The sequence below is a fragment of the Macaca nemestrina genome, chromosome 6 (assembly GCF_043159975.1).
Source record: "Macaca nemestrina isolate mMacNem1 chromosome 6, mMacNem.hap1, whole genome shotgun sequence".
NCBI classification, from domain to species: Eukaryota; Metazoa; Chordata; class Mammalia; order Primates; family Cercopithecidae; genus Macaca; species Macaca nemestrina.
The window spans coordinates 84,329,675-84,348,184 of NC_092130.1; the positions used below are offsets into that span (position 1 = coordinate 84,329,675).

The 18,510-nt window shown below is 36.2% G+C and overlaps 1 protein-coding gene across 1 annotated transcript in view; it reads right to left on the bottom strand.

Annotated features, from left to right (window-relative positions):
- LNPE (leucyl and cystinyl aminopeptidase) overlaps window positions 1–18,510 on the bottom strand; it is a 104,323-nt gene that overhangs the window by 18,810 nt on the left and 67,003 nt on the right. Inside the window, exons 8-13 of the mRNA XM_011745139.2 lie at window positions 18,193–18,324; window positions 12,816–12,947; window positions 10,120–10,280; window positions 9,828–9,916; window positions 2,945–3,128; window positions 1,666–1,822 (exon numbers count right to left, since the gene is read on the bottom strand). Of these exons, the coding sequence (XP_011743441.2) occupies window positions 1,666–1,822; window positions 2,945–3,128; window positions 9,828–9,916; window positions 10,120–10,280; window positions 12,816–12,947; window positions 18,193–18,324 (855 nt within the window). The remainder of the gene's footprint in view (window positions 1–1,665; window positions 1,823–2,944; window positions 3,129–9,827; window positions 9,917–10,119; window positions 10,281–12,815; window positions 12,948–18,192; window positions 18,325–18,510) is intronic.

Consider the following 18,510-nt stretch of genomic DNA (forward strand, 5'->3'; position numbering starts at 1 on the left):
AGAGATGAGTAAGCTATCTGCATACTTCTTGGAAAGGTACATAAATATTGTTTTAAAAAGTCATTATTAACATTTTAGATATAAAAAAGTCTCTTAAGTTGACAATTTCATTTTTAGGAGAACAATTAGATGTGGGTCAGTCACTTGAAACCTTAAATGTATGGTCTGCAAGCTTTTCAAAAGAATATGACAAGAAGAAAGCTTTAATTTTTCTAACAAAAGGTACCCTGGAAAGACGACGTTGCTAGGACACAAACTAATTTTACAAATAGCAATATAACACAAAGAGAAGTCTTTGGAGTGAAATTAATCTGGGTTTGAATCTCAGCTTTATCATTTACTAGCTAAGTGACTTTAAAGAAGCTATTCCATCTCCTCGTTCATTTAATGAGGGTAGAAATATCTACCTTGGCATTGTGTGAGAATTAAATGAGGTAATCTACACTAAGCACTAAGCACGGTAGTGTGTAAAAGCACTCAAATGCATGTGTTTCTGGTGTGTTTCAATCATTTATTCACTCAACATTTACTGAGGGTCACTACAGGCCAGGTCATGTTCCAGGCACTGGTTTTCATTAAGGCTGCTAGCTGAAAGCCTTACGAAACAGAAAATGATAAAAATCTTAACCATTAGAAGAGACCTCAGAGAATCATCTAACTTAAGCATCTTGCTCATGGGTAGGGATGGGGTAATTTCTTTGGGGTCAGATCAGAAACTTTTAGGGGAGGAGAGCTTTTCAAGCTCCACACAGCCACTCTGCCCTGCATTCCCTCCACTCACTGAGAATCATGCAGGTGATGAGAGAACTGTTTACAGGGGATGCACGGTAAGGCAATAATAGAGGCAGAAAGAGGGTTGTTTTAAGAAATGATTTAATCCAACCCTTTCCTTTTACCAGTGAGAATACCAAAACCCCCAAAGACTTATTCTAATTCTTGGTCTAATACTATCTCCCTTTCCCTGAAAGCTGCCTTTTGCCTGGGTCCCTGGGAAATAGCCCTAGTTTATAAAGCAAACTCTGTTGTCAAAATGCGCTGATTCAGAGAATTAGATAAAAACAAATAATTTTTCACTCTCTTCCAAGCTTTTAAAGTCTCACTCGACAGTTTAATATTGAAAGTATCCAAAATAACAACTATTACGATCAGGCAGTTGATATTAAGAAAGGTAAAATGCTCTCTAATACTAAGACTCCTTTAGTGCTTTGCAAAGAAACATATCCACCAGCATCATTATCCATTAGATAGTTATCAGCAAGAACTCTTAAACAGAATATTCTCAATACAAACATAACTGTCATTTTATAATGACCATTAGAAAATTAATGGGGAGATCTACTTTGTAAAAGGGCCTATTTCAAACATTCATCATGTAAAAATAAAACAGGATTTGAATAGAGAAATGTTATTCTCATGTGACCTCATTTTGACAGTGGTGTCAAATGTCTGTATTTTGATATTCAAACAAGACCATATCATACTAAGCCTTTATCAGCTCTTTATCATAAGCAACATCTTGATTTTAAGTAAAGATTTCACAAGCAGAAAAGTGAAGAAAATGGAATTTAACTGGTTGCTTTTTCAGCCTATTACTGACTGAAAATGGAACGATGAATAATAATATTAAAGATAAACAGCAATAAACTGGTAAAAAGGCAGACTTACCACCAGTCTTGAGGCCAGATCCATGTATCCCAGTTTTTCAAGGAGGTTATAGATGAGGCCTGTCTGAAACAGGGCTTCAGTGATGGGTGCAGTATGGTTCTCATTTCCAAGATAATTAATCAAGTCAAAGGCCCTCTGGAGAGGTACCTTGCCTAGGCTAAAGGATAAAAGAACAGGAAAAGTAAATACGCAGAGACACACAGAAGAACTCTATGCATGCTAAGAGAGAAACTTAGGGTTAGATGGCGAGTCTTGAAGACCAAAAATTTAAGCTTACAGTGGCATTCTGTAAAGTTAAGCTAAATATGATTATCTCTGATTAAGTTAAAGTGGCCCAAGATTAAGGAAGCATTTCAAGAGAAAGATAAACAATAGCTCATTTTCTTTATTCCTAAGTCTCCTGTAAATTGCTACTAACTCAGCAAAAATATAATATCTTGGGTTAGAAAAGATGAATAGTACTAATTTTATTAATTAGTTATATTTGCCAGGAAAGAGAGTATAGCATAGACAGCATCTGAATTTTTTTTAAAATTGTATTTGTTGGTTTAATGGGAATTTGTTTTTCAAACTTGTTATGACAAGGTCTATTGTGAATTTACGGTGAGTAAATTTTTAAAATTAACCATTTTATAGAAATCATAGCAGCAATGGCTAAGATGACATAAGAAGGGTACTTCATAAAAAACGAGACAAAATGGAAATGTCCAGGGAGGTCAGAAGGAGTACTCTTCTGACCTGAAGCGTTCCTGTGTTTCTAAGCCTATCATCAATCTAAATTGGTAATATGCTATTCAGATAATATCTTTACATGAAGTCACTGTCATCCTTGGTTTTGGGATTCTATAACGCATGAGGTGGTTGGAGAGGCAAGCAGTACAGATAAGTGGCGCCAGCCATCAGAGATGTCCCTTAAAACCAATGCATACGCACTAATTTTCATGCTTAAACCAACTGCTGCTTGAAAATAATTATCTTATGAAATAAAATAAAGCCTGAACTCCCGTATCAGTTTAGTCAACAAAATATGTATCCTGTTTTTGATATCTAGTCTTGAATTACTGTCAAATCCTGTTTCATTTAACTGTTCAGTATGTTTGCAGCTAATGTTTTATAAAGTCCCTGGAGGCAATGAACACATCTTGTATTTTCCCAATCCTCCAAAATGAATTGTACCAACCAATACATGCTAGTTCTTTCAAACTGTTTTTCATATATGTTCTTTACATCAATGACACTTGTTAAAAAAAGAAAAAAACTCAAACTAAGTATACTCTACCCTGCAAGTTCAAAGATGTTGTTGATAAGGTTGGCTCGGTCTTTGTCACTCAGAACATAAGGATTTATTTTCAACTGATTGATTAGAGCTTCCCAATCATCATCTGCATAGTGTACAATATAATAACCATTCATGTTTATATTCACTTTGACCCACAGCCCTTCTTCTGTAAGATTGATGACACCTAATGGAAACCAAAAAATGAGAGATTGAGAGAGAAGACAATTGGACAAGAAAAAAAAAATTACATGAGTGCTTTGTTTCTAAGTTAGTTTACTTTTAACCATTCTAGTAAGAAAAAAATGCCTGTCTCCAAGTACAGTTATTTTCATGTTAGTGAAGGTCAAGAGATTCATTTAACAATTATTTATTTACTGTGCATTATTGGCTGTAAGCTAGGCGCTAGAAATCAAATGGTGAACAAGGTAGATATATCTCTGCTTTTAGAGATCTCACAGTCTAAAGTAACCAGGCAAGTACAATATCATACAAGCGCTATTGACAGAAAAAGAAAAGACAGCATTCAACGAATGCACATAGAAAAAATGCTTCACTCTCCTAGGGAAAGTTAGGAGCAATTTCTTGGAAGAAATGACATCTAAGTTGTCATTCTTCTAAGAGACCTCAAAATATTTAGGTGTTGGCCAAGTGAAGAAGATATAGTAGGAAACCTAAGTGCTCAAGGCCCAGAGAGAAAGTACACATGGTATCCATGGTATCCATGCACTGAACTGGCTCCCAAGTTCATTGTGGCTAGAGGAGAGAGGGAGGGAGAAAGTAAAGGTGCAGGATGAGACAGCAGTGGAAGACAGTGAGAGAACTGTGTAAAATGTGTCCCATTTCAGCCTCTGTCCTTTGTCATGTTAGCGAAGGAAGAACAAACAAAGTCATTTAGAAAAGTCACATTATTTAAAGCTAGCAAAATAAACGTTAGGGAAGGCTTAAGATTACATAAGAGACAAATAAGAAATAATTGGGTTAAAATAATAGGAAAGGTTAGGCACTTTTTGGGTCTCTACTATAAATGCTGAGAGAATTGTTAGAAATTTATATGGAATTATGTCAACTAATGTACCAATAATGAAGCGCTAAGAGTTAACTGATCACAAAATATATGTATGAATTTTTAAAATCCTTAAAACTGCTAATGAAGAGATGTCTTTTAAAGTTGGCAACAAGGATGTAGACTTAATTATAATGGGGGTATGCTTCTAAGTATCTTGAGGTTTACTACTTTTAGAATATAAGCTATATAAGCTTACTATTTTGTTTACTGCTAACGCCTCAGCCCCTATAACTATGACCTAGCAGGTACTCCACAAATACCATTGAATTAGTGAGTGAATGAATAAATAATGACTATGTCACAATAAATAGTTTTAAATCAAGTCTAGATAAAGGTTTGTAGATGTTTATCATATAATTTTTACACCCTTTTAAAATAACAAATACTTAAAAAAATTTTAATTTTAAGAAAAAGAAAAGTAGAGATAAGAATAATCTAAACTCAGACAATGATAGCATTCTGGAATGTACTTCTTGCCAAGTTTTTTTCTTGTTTTTAATATTTTATATGGCAGATCTATATTCATTTATTTTATCCTTTTTCACCTATCAGACCCCTCCACATTTTTCCATTGTCTTCATAAGCAGTGTTCAAATATCTTCATAATATTCCATTTCAAGTTTATCCAATCTATTTTGAACAATTTGGGCTGTTTTAAAATGGTCACTATCATTATAATTCTGTAGTGAAACTTTTTTATATAAAATGCTTTATAAATATGTTTTCAACCTAAAGATTATATATTAGTACCTGAAGCCTTAGCTTAGGTACTAAGGGTTATATATTAGTACCTGATGCCTTAGGGTTTATCAACTTCAAAAACCTGAATTATTTAAATGTGTCAGATGCCCTTAATATCTTTGTTACTCCAATTATATTGATACTGAAAAAGATGTTTAAGATAAAAAAGACATTCTGATCATGTCTTAACAGGACATATAAGCTAAGCAGTCTTTCTTACTAAAAAAGTTCCATACTTATTTCTGTTATATTGCTGATATAGCAACAGATGGGAAAGATCAATTAAATATGGTTTATTCCTTTTTTCGAGGGCAGAATGCAGTTTTAAGGGATACTTGTGATGGCAGCAGTGGCTGCTCCAAGTTGGAGCCATTTTTAGCAAACCTATGACTAAGGAAATTAACTTTATCATTAGCTAATCCAAAAATATCAATACTCTCCAGGTCACCAACACTATATCCTATGGAGCTTTTATCAAGAAAGAACCCTGGGGCTGGGTATGGTAGCTCACACCTATAATCCCAGCACTCTGAGAGACCAAGGCAGGAGGATCACTTGAGCCCAGGAGTTTGAGACCAGCCTGGACAACATAGTGAGACATCATTTTTACAAAAAATAAAAATTAGCCAGGCATGGTGACACATGTCTGTAGTCCCAGCTACTCAGGAGGCTGAGGGAGGAGTATCACTTGAGGTCAAGTATCACTAGGTCAAGGCTGCAGTGAGCTATGATTGTGCCACTATACCTTAGCCTGGGTGACAGAGCAGGACTCTGCCTCTAATAAAAACAAAGGTAAAGAAAAGAAACAAAGAACCCCAGGAAGAAGGGCTACGGAGACCCAAATCTCCCTTGCCCATAAAAGGAGACAAGGAATGATAGCTATGACAATTGTTCCACTAGATGGATGCAGAAAACATTGAAATACATACAGAGTATCTTGGTTGATAAGCAACTTGCCATGTTGTAAACCTAGCCAAGTCCAGATGGTAAAGAGGAGGGACACAGCTGGGAATATACTTGAAATTATTACTGTCATCGAGATGACACAACGCAGTACAGCCAACAGCACAAAGACAGAGAGTTATCATTTAAAGAATCAACATTATTAGTCTCTTTCAGTTCTTCTGAATGATCCAGAATGGTGGACCTTAAAACCACAGGTATCGAAAAATAATAGCTTTGCACACAAGGGAAGTAACTACATCCTGCAGCTCAAATGTGGATGAGGCTACCCTCATATGTTTTTAATTTACTATAATCATTAACAGATTAACACTTCAATTTTCAGTCTATTGAGTAGCAAAAAAGAGTGAGTGACTGCAATGTTAAATGGCAGAAGCCCAGATGAAGTAATCTAACAGTGATTTTAAAAAACCATTTGTCAAAGAGCTATGAAAATCAACTATTGTTTTACAAAAAAATTAAAGTTCTGAAACTAAAAATCATGTTTTTACTACAAAGTTACAAAATTTCCTGTACAGTTTGCTCCAGAGTAGCATCATACATGCTATTGAACTGTATCACTCCTGTTCAAAAGCATTCCCTTCTCTAATACCCCTTTCTTTCTCCTTTACTTTATCAGGGGAAAAAAAGACAAGAGCAGAGAATGGCACATGATAAATATTTTAATTACTATATGCCCTTCCTTCTTTCATCCTAATTACCTTTTCTTCCAATGACATATCTTTTACTTTCACAGCAGTATTTCTGATAGTGATATCCATTTGGAAACATGAATGTTTTGCATTAGATTTAATATGAAAATCTCCTATAGTTAAAGATCTTAGGTCTGAGTAAAATGTGGATAAGAGAGAGAGAGGGAGGGAGAAAGGGAAGAGGGAAACTTTTAAAAATATAATTTCCTCAATATGTAGACTGGAAAAATGGCCCCATCAGCATTTCTTGTGCACAATAAATACTAATTGTTCAAAATTCATGTATGTGAGAAAAGGAGACAAATATATTAACCAAACATAACTCCTGTATACAACTGAACTAATGAGCTAACCCAACAATCCTTGAATTAGAACACATGAAAATGTATTTAAAAAAGAAAGAAAATATATTAAAGATTTAACCAACCATCAAGCATCAAAATAATGCACTATACTAAAGTATTACAGCATAAAAGAAGCCTGAAGTCACCCTCTCTGCTACCTTTCTTTTGAGAATGGAAAAAATAAAAATGCAGTTAAATTAAGAGTAATTCTCATCGGAGCATTAGGAACCAAGAAGGCTCAACTGTCCTCAGGGTCAAACATAAGGACAAAAGTTTTCATGTGGACTCTCTAAACCTGAAATGGCAGGAATTAAAATAGCAGCAGCAGCAGCAGCAGCAGCAGCAGCAGCAGCAAGGGAAATAACAGCTGAGAAGAGGAAGTAACAGACACTACTTTCATCATATGTTGGCCCAGTTCCAGTTCTAGATTAAATCAATTATATTCTAGTGAATTCTGTATATTCCTCTTTACTAAGAAGAGGAAGGGAAAAAGAAAACATCATTTTATCAGGCTTTGCATGTTCTTTTCCTAGAAATTTTTATAGTGAGACTGGAGTTACTTCATTATGGACTAAAATTTACTAATTCATTAAGTTTTTGTGTGCCTACTGAGTACTTAAAGTGATTTACAGTGATTCATATAGCCATGATCACTACCGTCAATGGGGGAAATACCTAATATGAGGATAGATACGAGTGAACAGTACTTACGGTGTATGAGTGGAGAAGTACAGAATGTTATTTAAAAACCTAAGTAGGGCATCTAACCTGACTTCAGGGGAGGAAAGGTTTCCTCGAGCAAGCAATGGCTGAGCTAAGATCTGAAGAATAAACAGGAGTAGGCCGAGGGAGTGAGGAGGCAAGAGTGTTCTTCAAGGAGAGAAAACAGCATATGCAAAGACCTAAAGAGGCAGTACGGTGTGTTTGCATTGCTGATAGAATTTTTGTGCGGCAAAAGCAGAGAATGCCAGGCAAGGGCCTAGAAGGCTAAAGAAGTAAAATATGAGCTAGTCTATGGGGCTAAACTCTCAAAAAGAGCTTAACAAGCTCAGAAGAAAACTGAGGTAAAGAGTAAAGAGGAGCCAGGTGCGGTGGCTCATGCCTGTAATCCCAACACTCTGGGAAGCCAAAGCAGGAGGATCACTTGAGGCCAGGGGTTTGAGATCAGCCTGGGCAACATAGTGAGGCCCTGTCTCTACAAAAAATACAAAAATTAAGCCAGGCATGGTGATATGTGCCTGTGGTCCTAGCTTCTTGGCAGGCTGAGGCAGGAGGATTGCATGAATCCACGGGTTTGAGGCTGCAGTGGGCTATGATATTGTCACTGCACTTCAGCCTGGGCAACAGAGCAAGACTCCAACTCAAAACAAACAAACAAACAAAAACCAAACAAACAAAAAACCAGATAATAAAATATTTCTTATTGCCCAATTATTTCTAATAGCACTAAAAATTAATATACTGTCAGAAAGTTTGCAAAATTTCCATATTAGTTTCTTGCAAATATTCCAGCCATGTTTTGGCTGTGCTGCAGGATATAGGGAGATGGGGTTATTTGTTCTCTTTTGGGTCAGAGACTATTCTTTTAGGGCTCATTCAAAGTTAGAGTTCTGTTTACTCAAAGACAGTAGCAATTCCTTGCACTCCCAGCTATGCTGTCAAAGATATGATGATGTTACCTACTACCACTAGGATTTTAAATAATTAGATTGTTGCTGCTTTAACATTCCACTATGGTCAAACTGCAATGAAACTGGCACATGTATTTCAGGTGGCATTATCAACTGTAACTAGACAATAAAAGGGTGATTTAGTTATATGTACCAAATCACAAAAGGTAGTGCAGTTTTCATTTTTGAAAACCATTCCTTAAAAAATTTCATATAATGGAAAAACCTTTAAGATTTGAAATATTTAATTAAGGCAATATTTTATAACAACAAATGGTGAATCAAGTAGGTTAAAAAAAGGTAAGATACAGAAATCATATATATATATATAAATTTTGACTACAAATATTTATTAAAAATGACTGTAAACAAATAATCATAAGAATAGTTTTGATGGTAATATTATTTTTTCTCCATTTTCCAGGTTTTATGTAATATAGATACATTATAGCATTGTTCTAGGTGCTTCATATAAATGAGCTCTTTTAATCCTCACCACAACTACATAAAGTAAGTATAATTACTATATCTTTTGTACAGCTGAGGGAATGAGGCTCACATAACTCGCCTAAAATCATATAAGTGATCAATGGTAGTGCTAAGAATTGAACCAGGCAGTCTCCAAAGTCCCATTCTCTTACCCCTAAGCTACACTCACCCCTCAAAAATATAGGCTTTGACACCAGATCCAAATTCAAACGAGAAATTTTCCCTTTTCATCAATCCAAAGCATCACTAACGCATACTACAGAACCCAAGAGCCTTGTGTTTCTTTAGGATGTAAATTAAGAGGAAGATATGTGGTGTGACATTCATAGTGGTATTTAACAAATACCACTACGTTTCAATTGCTTTTCATATTGTAGGTCAGCATACACCATGTTTATATTTTACTATTTCCCTCCACCTTGCTATCGCAGTTTCTTCCCCCATTTTCTTGTTCCCCAAAACATATGCTATGTCTTCAGGGCATATTGAAATAACTATTTACTCTAAATCCGATCATGAATCAACCTCAATTATGCACACAAATCATTTAGGGTGTATCTTGTTAAAATGCAGTTGCCCCAGCCCAACCCGAGACAGCAGACAGCAGAGTATACTTTAAGAAACCCCTCTTATTTTGTAACAAAATATTAATCTTGAATATAAAAACATGGCATTCACTATTTTCTTTCAGGAATGCCAGTACATTCTCTGCAAATTTTTGTACCTTATTTCACATGGCTAAAGCCAGTTTTGTGCATGATATACAGAATCAATCTCACGTTAGTCACATCTGGTATATGCAACTCATAAAATCAATTCAGAGAGTGTCCACACGGGCAAGTGTAATCTTATATATGCACTCTGATCCAATTTTTAAAATTATGCCATTTCCAATCAGAACTGTCATTATAGTCAAACCTGATTTCTTATCCAGTAGTGATACCGACTGATATTTTGAATAATTTCTTCCTTCAGTGACATAGGATAGTGGAATATGCCACAGGTAGCTGTAAAGAGAAAATATTGGAAAATTACTATTATTTCAGTTAGTTACATATGATTTGTTGGTTTTCTTTTTTTAAAAAAAATTGGTAGGAACGTTAACTTTGTTAAGCTATTCCTAGGAAGGGATAATCTTGTTAGGTTTCATAAGAACTTATGATCACTGAGGGTGCAAAAGAGATGGCATGAAAAGAAAGAGGGCATGTACCTTGTATCTGAAGGCTGAATTTCAGGCTTCATATTTAAAAAGAATCTCTCTTGTTGTATAAAAAGTTGCTTTCCTTTCTTTTGAACAGTCACTAAAGGAAATCCTTTCTGCAGGGTCCAGGTTTTCATCATTCTCTTTACATCTAGTGTTTGGTTTGTGACCTATAAAATGTATATACATAAAACTCTTTATCCTTAAAAATAAAAATTGGTTTAAAAATTTAATTTTAATTTATCTGTACGCTTCCCTCTTTTCCTACAACCTATAAAGAATACATTTAATGTTAACATAAAAAAGAAACAGGAATGTTGAATTTACACCTCTAATCTAGGTAAATGAGCAACTGCTAAAAGGAATGTAACCTGGAACAGAGCTAAATGATAGCTAAGGGAGTGAGGGAGGCACTAGGTTGAGAAGTCGCACATGTATCAACCAACTAAGAGTTCATTAAAATCCCTAAATTCATCAATATTAAAATCCCTAAGAAGGTATAAGTATTCTTTCAAATCACAATACTATCATCTAGAAGATACGAATAATGATATAAGTCTGCAATCAGAATCATTGCTACTCAATGCTGTGAATCACCTGAGTCTGGGTTTCTCTTTATGCTCCTACCCTCCACCTCCATAATGATAGTCTCTTAGGACCTAATACTGTGGGAGTGCCAGGGAACAGCGGCAGCAGCAGAAGAATGACATATGAACAGGTCAGTTGCCTTAAGTCTTTCTCAGAAACAGAGGTAAACTACTTTGGTGGTCACAGACCTTCTTTCCCAGAAAATATATGAAGTTATCTATAAAATCTAGAACCTAGTGTCAGAGCTTTGCAGACCCTCTAAGGCCCAAAGCCCCTAAGACATCTAGTATCAATAACTAAGAAGCAATTTTTGAACAACAGCCTCTTTAAAGCAGGTGGTTAAACTTAGGATTCAAATTATTTTTCTAGTTTATATATGAATTTGAATTGTAAGCAACAAAGTCATGATGTACCTAAATTGATAAAATCACTCTACTACAGCAGGCCTTACCTCAATCACCATATGCCCATTTATTTATAGCACAAAAGGATGGAGCAAATCTTCCCATTTTAATTAATCTTATATTTATCATGGCCCTAACCTATTTATTTCTGAACCAGAGAATTAGAAGAAAATAAGCTTGCCTAAAATCAAGATGCTTTTGGGTGTCGAAGCAGTACTGAAGTGAAGAAGCCAATGCATAATTTGATGTGGATGCTGAAAAACCTGAGGATACTGTTAGGAACTAGTTTGGGAAAGAAAAACACCATGATGCAAAAGTTGCAGTCAATGAGAAAGGCAGAAATATGTTCTAAATGCCAACAGATAAGAGGGTAAGTATAAAGTAAACAATGTGGCTTTCAAATGAAATGCTACTATAGCAGAGGAATAAAACCATGATTTGGGAACAACTGTTAGGTAATAAGTTCTCAAAGAGAATTCAGAGAGTAGGGAAGATATATCTTCTGGGCAAAAGATTAACAGTTAGAAAATATCAGGATTCAGATGAGGCAAAGAAGCAGAAAGAATGTATGAGAAAGATCCAGAGCAGGGGTTCCTAACCTAGAGTCAATAAAACTTTGAAACTCTGTGTGATGTTCTGCACATATGTGGTTTTTCTGAGTAATATGGCCAGAACTTTCATCAAATTTCCAAATAAGTCTGCGATCTGATCTTTCCTTTTTTTTTTTTTTTTTTTTTTGAGACAGTCTTGCTCTCTCACCCAGGCTGGAGTGCAATGGTGCAGTCTTGGCTCACTGCAACCTCTGCTTCCCAGATTCAAATGATTCTCCTGCCTCAGCCTCCCAAGTAGCTGAGAATACAGGTGCGTGCCACCACGTTGGCTAATTTTTGTGTTTTTAGTGAAGACGGGGTTTCACCATATTGGCCAGGCTGGTCTCGAAACTCCTGATCTCATGATCTGCCTGTCTTGGCCTCCTAAAGTGCTGGGATTACAGGCATGAGCCACCACGCCCAGTCAAGTCTGTAATCTTTTAAAGCATTATGACCCATCAATCTAAATCAGGGTAACAAACGCAAATGCTTATAAGGGTTTTGCAGTCAGCATACATGCATGAAGCAGCCCGGGTTCATGTGCTGCTTTGAAGTGTAACTTCTACATAATTACATTTTTTGCTAGAATATTTCCAGGAATGACAAAATTCCAACAGCAAAACCATCCAAGTGTAATATGCAGTCAGCTTGTGAAGTATCATCTACTCTGGAGGAACAGTCACAAAGGCAAGAGATTCATAGAGCAGAGTACAGAATCATTCAAAGGAGGCAGAAAAACTAAAAAAGGGTAAGGATAGGAAAAGAAATTTTTGAAAAAAAAAAGTCAAATAATAAAAATATAGTAATATTCATTAATATGGAGAAGACAACTTTCCTACAAAATAGGAATAGAAATTAAGGTACAGAAAAAACAAACAAACAAACAAAAAACTGGCTACCCAAGTCCACACACATTTTTTCCAACAACTAAGAACAGCATTCTCATTTCTTGACATAAAATTCAGTGCTCCATTCATAAATATTTATATAGCAAGCTCCATCCCCCTCTTTCTTAAATAACTATGCTTTGTACCACAGATTAACTTAACACACATGCTAAAGAGTATAAATAGACGAACTCGTCTCTTTTTACTGAGCTAAATAAATTACCCAGGTCACTTACCTCATTAAAACTATCCCACAGATCATCACTCTGAATGGATGCATAGCTGTGATTATGCAGGTAAAGGACAACAGCATGTTGAAACACATCTTCACTAAGGTAAGTTTTCAGCATCAACAAGAGAGAAGCTCCCTACTCCAAAAAAAGGTGAGGAAAAAGAAAATAATAGAATACTATAGATTATCAAATTGGGAATCTAAAATTCAAACTATAGTCATTCTAAAAATTTACTTCCATATGTAGAACTTAGTTATAATACACTGCTACTTAGTCTGCTATAACTAGATGTGGACTGTGTTCAACTATCTTAACATTGTTTTAAAGGATTTGAAAAAGAATTAATGAGTAGATTCCCATGTGCACTATTCTAACCAGGAGCCAGTCCGTGTGGTCTATTGGTATACTCACTGTTTCGGTGTTAGTGTTGAAAAGCTAAGTATTTATAAATACATTTTAATAGAAAAACATGGCAAATTTTCTGTGGCATCCACACTTCCATCCCCAGTGCTTAAATTACCCATTGAATTCATGAGCACACACTACTGGAGACACAATAAATTGGCAAGGCTCTCAAAAGACTCCCTTTTAGATATGTCATTAATTTCTTATTTTAGTATATTGTGTTGCGAAGTAACCAGAATCTCTTTTCTTCCTGCAGAGTCACTTCAAATGCTTGGAACTAACAAATGTATAGGGCAGCAAGCATACTATTAAGGTCACACTACATCCATTGATATACATGTCATCCTTCCCAATCCTGAAATAAGCACCACCTCCTCTGTGAAGCCCTTCCTGGTTTGAAATAGAAATCACATTTCTCCATCTTCAATACAGTTTATTTGGCATCCTGTATCTGTTACACATTTATTTCCTCATCTACGCTGTAAGCTAACTGAGAGGAAAAAGTGAAAACTCAACTCCAATGACTAAAACAATGCCCACTACATGGTAGGCACTCTAGTAGTTTTTGAATGAATTTCACTTTTGATTAAAATGTAGTAATGTCAAGATTATTGTACAAATACTAAATTATTACCTATTACTCATTTCTATATCACGCTTCATAGCTATTACTTGTTCTATAAATGTAAGTACTCGTTGTTGTCCCCAACAGTCCTTTCTCTTCTGCATCACCAACTTTCCCCTCCATACTGTAACATGCCCATTAACAAAACAAAAACGACGTAACATTCCTAATTTTAAACAAATGAAAGGCTCTCTACCTTTCCCTAACTTCACCTTCCTCCGGTTATGGTGCTATTTTTTTGTAGCAAAACTCCCCAAAGGGGTTGTCCTCAATTTGCCATCCCCATTTGCTCTCTTTCCATGTTCTCTTGAGCCATCTTCTAATCATCACTCTACTGGAAGTATTTTTTATTTTTATTTTTTGAGATGAAGTCTCACTCTTGTCACCCAGGCTGGAGTGCAATGGCGCGATCTCCGCTCACTACAACCTCCGCCTCCTGGGTTCAAGCGATTCTCCTGCTTCAGCCTCCTGAGTAGCTGGGATTACAGGCACCACCACCAAGCACACCTAATTTTTGTATTTTTAGTAGAGACGGGGTTTCACCATGTTGGCCAGGCTGTTCTTGAACTCCTGACCTCAGGTGATCCACTCACCTCGACCTCCCAAAGTGCTGGGATTACAGGCATGAGCTACCATGCCCAGCCGGAAGTATTTTTATCAAGGTCACTGGTAAACTTCCTGGTGCCATACAAATGTGAATTCTCAGGTTCATCTTATCCATCTATTGATAGCATTTGATATAAGTGATCACCCGCTCCTCCTTGAGAGCTGCAGGACACTACTCTTGATTCTCTCCCTATCCACTGGCCATCCTTCTCAGTCTCTTCTACTGAATCCTCCTCATCTTCCAATGAGGGAAGTGTGTTCTGGCATCTGATCTTTGGACCCCTTTTCTCTGTCTAAATTTCCTTCCTAGTTGATCTCCCAACTCCAAGGTTTCCATATGATCCCCTAATGTATACCTCTAACCAGACTTCCTCCCCCTTGAATTTCAGACCCATATCCAACTGCCTGCATGGTATCTCCATTTGGATGTCTAATCCATATCTCATACTCACTCAGAAATTGAAGTTTCTTCCCCCTTCTTTCCCTAAACCTACTTCTAAAGCAGTCTTCTCCATTTCAGCAAATGACAACTCCATTTTTCCAGTTATTCAGGTAAAAATCTTAAAGTTACCCTGACCCCTCCTTCTTGTATTTCATATCTAATCCGTGAGCAAATTCTACTGGATCAATCTTTAAAATACATTCTAAGTCCAGTTGTAACTCCATCACCTTCACAACTTCCACCCTTGTCCAGGTCACCATTGTCTCGCCATCCATCTATTACAATAATTTCCTAACTAGTCCTCTTAACTCCATGTACTATTGAAGACTAGAGTGATCTTTTACAAAATAAGCCATATCATGGTACTTCCCTGATCAAATCACTTTTCATTTCACTTAGAGTAAAATCAAAGTCCTTACCATGGCTTAGCAGACCCTATAATAATCTGGCCTCTTACAATCCCTCTAACTTCAACTGCTACTTTCTCCTCTGCTTCCTCTACTCCAGATAACATTGGATCCTTGCTGGTGCTTGAACATGCAAGCAATCTTTTATCTCAATCTCATATATCTCTCTCAATCTCATATCTCATGTGAGAGTCCCCAAGACCAGTTCCAGGTTTGATGATGCACTAGAAGGATTCACAGAACTCAGCATATAGTCATACTCACTGCTATGATTTATTACTGTGAAAAGATATGAAGTAAAATCAGCTAAGAAAAAAGGTGCATGGGGCAAAGTCCAGAGGAAAACAGGCACAAACTTCCAAGTCCTCTCCCAGTGAAGTCACGCAGGATGCACTTAATTCCTCCAGAAAGTTGTGACAACATGTGTGAAATACCATCTAACAGGGATGATCATTAGAGATTCAGCACCCAGGTTGTTTACTGTGGGCTAGTCACAGAGGTACCTTCTGCCTAGTACATACCAAAACTCTAGATACCCAGAAGGAAAGCAGATTATCAGCATAAACTACATTGTTTAGGCACAGTGAGCCACTCTTATCATGCAATAGTGGGAACTTTCCCAAAACCCAAGTTCCCACATGCCACCCAAGAGTCAACCTTGCAAGCAGATCTTTCAAAGGATAGCAGTCTCAGGCCTCCTACATTAACTCTTTTCTGCACACAAGCACTACACATTGGTTATTTCCTCTGCCTGGAATATTCTTCCCCAAGAAAACCACATTTCTCATGCCTTAGGTGGTGTTCAAATGTCACCATACAGAAGGTCTTCTCAACCATATTATATTATAAACATCATTTCCTTTGTCATTCTCATTTCCCTTATCATGCTTTATTTTCATATTAGCACCTATTACTTAACACGATACCTACTTATTCATTCATTTGTATACTGTCAGTCTCTATCTTTGACCCCTGAAATGGAAACTTCACAAAAGAGACAAAGTCCACCTTCTTCCCTGATATAACTCCAGCACCTAGAACAATGGCTGGTACATGGTTAGTACTTGTAAGATTTGCTAAATGAATGAAATCTTGCAAGGCAACCTGCATCAGAATTAGGCTTGATGATTATAAAGGCCAAACAGAATATGTCTGGTAAACGTATTTCCCTACTGGTGCTTACCTTCTTGTACATAATACTGATAAGTTATCCAGTATCCCACTTCTCTTAATTACACAGAATATTTGCCAATGACAACTCCTTCCCGACTCTGAAACAAGTAGTTACCATATTGACAGGGGTTGACTATGATATGGAAACTACATGTTCAGAAGACACTGAATTCTGGGTTTACAGGGTTAGGGTCAGAGGCAGACAGAGCTCTGTTATGACTCTGTTTTGTTATTATATACTGAACTTATAGCATTTTAAGCAGGTTTTCAAATCCTGAAATAATTGCTCTAACTTTGGTATAATAGAACCTCAAGTTTTAAATTTTCTTTATTGACAGGTCCACTATGGGCTTCAAAAATCACACCAGTAGCTCTAATTAGAATAGATTTAATATAGGTAACTGAACTCCTGATTTTCTTGTTTGTTAATAGTACCTGTACAATAATTCTTGTCAGTCAGGTTTGAACCTGAAAAACATTGCTACCTCTTTCTTTACTGGCCTTACCCTGTCACTAATACTTTAAGTACTTTCCCTGCCCAGTATTTTTTATACCCATTGTTTTCTTTCCACCCTTACTAGCACTCCTCATTTCAAACTTTTACCATTTCATGCCTGGACTTTAGCAGCAATTTCCTGACTTTACGTTTCTTCCCACTTAAATCTACTTTATAAACTGAAACCAATTTACTTTTCCTAAATAGTAACTTTAATCAAGTCATTCCTCTGTTCAAAAGTCTTTTCAAGCTTCCTATTGCATAGGAAAAAATAATTCCTTATGGTATCCAGAGCCTTCTACAACTGGGCCCTACTCAACTTTCTCTTCTTTTCCCTCTTCACGTGTGGCTTCCACTGCGGTCAAACACTGACTCTCTGAAAAAAACATCACTAAGTACTTCATTTTCTTTGTAGAGCTCATTGCTCCATTCTTGCCCTACCCTATACTTCGCATTCTTCTTTCTTCTTTACCTATATTTTAATTATTTAGGTCAACTCAATTCCCATTTTCCTCCCAAAAGTTTCTCTTCGTTATCCTAGGCAAAAATTCTGTCCCACTAGCACATATTACCTCTCTTATTGCTCCACAAGTACCAAATCACCTGAACTTTCAGCTACTTGACATAGACTGTATCTCACACATTTTGTGTATTTTCTTCTCTATCTTATCTGACAGCCATAACATTCATTCCTCCCCACAACATAAATGTGAATGACACTGTTATCCGTATTCTTCCATTCTCTGACCTATGGTGATCCAAATGGGGTTAACATTCTGCTTTTTCTTTACCTCAAAACCCAGGGTGTGTGTTTCAGATTCTGAAATCTATCTTCAATTCTTAAAAATCTCTTTTTGCTTACTTGTTTTGGCAATCCTGACTTGAGAGCATACCTCAATTCTGAGTAACACAGCCAAGAGCTTGCTTAGGACCTTCCCCGAACACATTCTACCTATAGATCTGGAGAGTAAACTGACTTTAAAAGATGCAGTGCTATAAGATCTGGTTAATTGTCTGGAATACTAGTCATACAACTTAAATGAGCGTTAGAGAAAGAAAAAAAACTCACAAAAAAGTTAAGGCCAAGATTTATATAGAAGCAAACATTTTATAGTTTACCATTAATACCTGAAAAAAATTTAATTTTAAAATAATCTAAGTCACGCAGCTTGCTCACATATGAAATTTTAAACCCACTCCAGCTACCTTTTTGTTCACAGCAATACCTTAAAATAAGAAAGAGAATCAAACATTTCTTCAATTTGTTCTGAAGACTGAACAGATGATGATATTGGATGAGATGAATTTAAGGAATCTTTCTTCATGGTTTTAAATCGAGCATCTAAGAAATCTTCATACTGTCAAAAAATGAAAAGATTAGAATATCACAAGTAGTATCAAATGCAAAAGTATAGTAATTATTTGTATGAATTAGACTAATTAGTATGTAAGATCATTAGGAAAAAAATGACCAGTGTCACTAAACTTCAGGATATAAGCTTTCAAAAATGTAGGAAGATTGTAACCTTCATGAGTATTCCTTA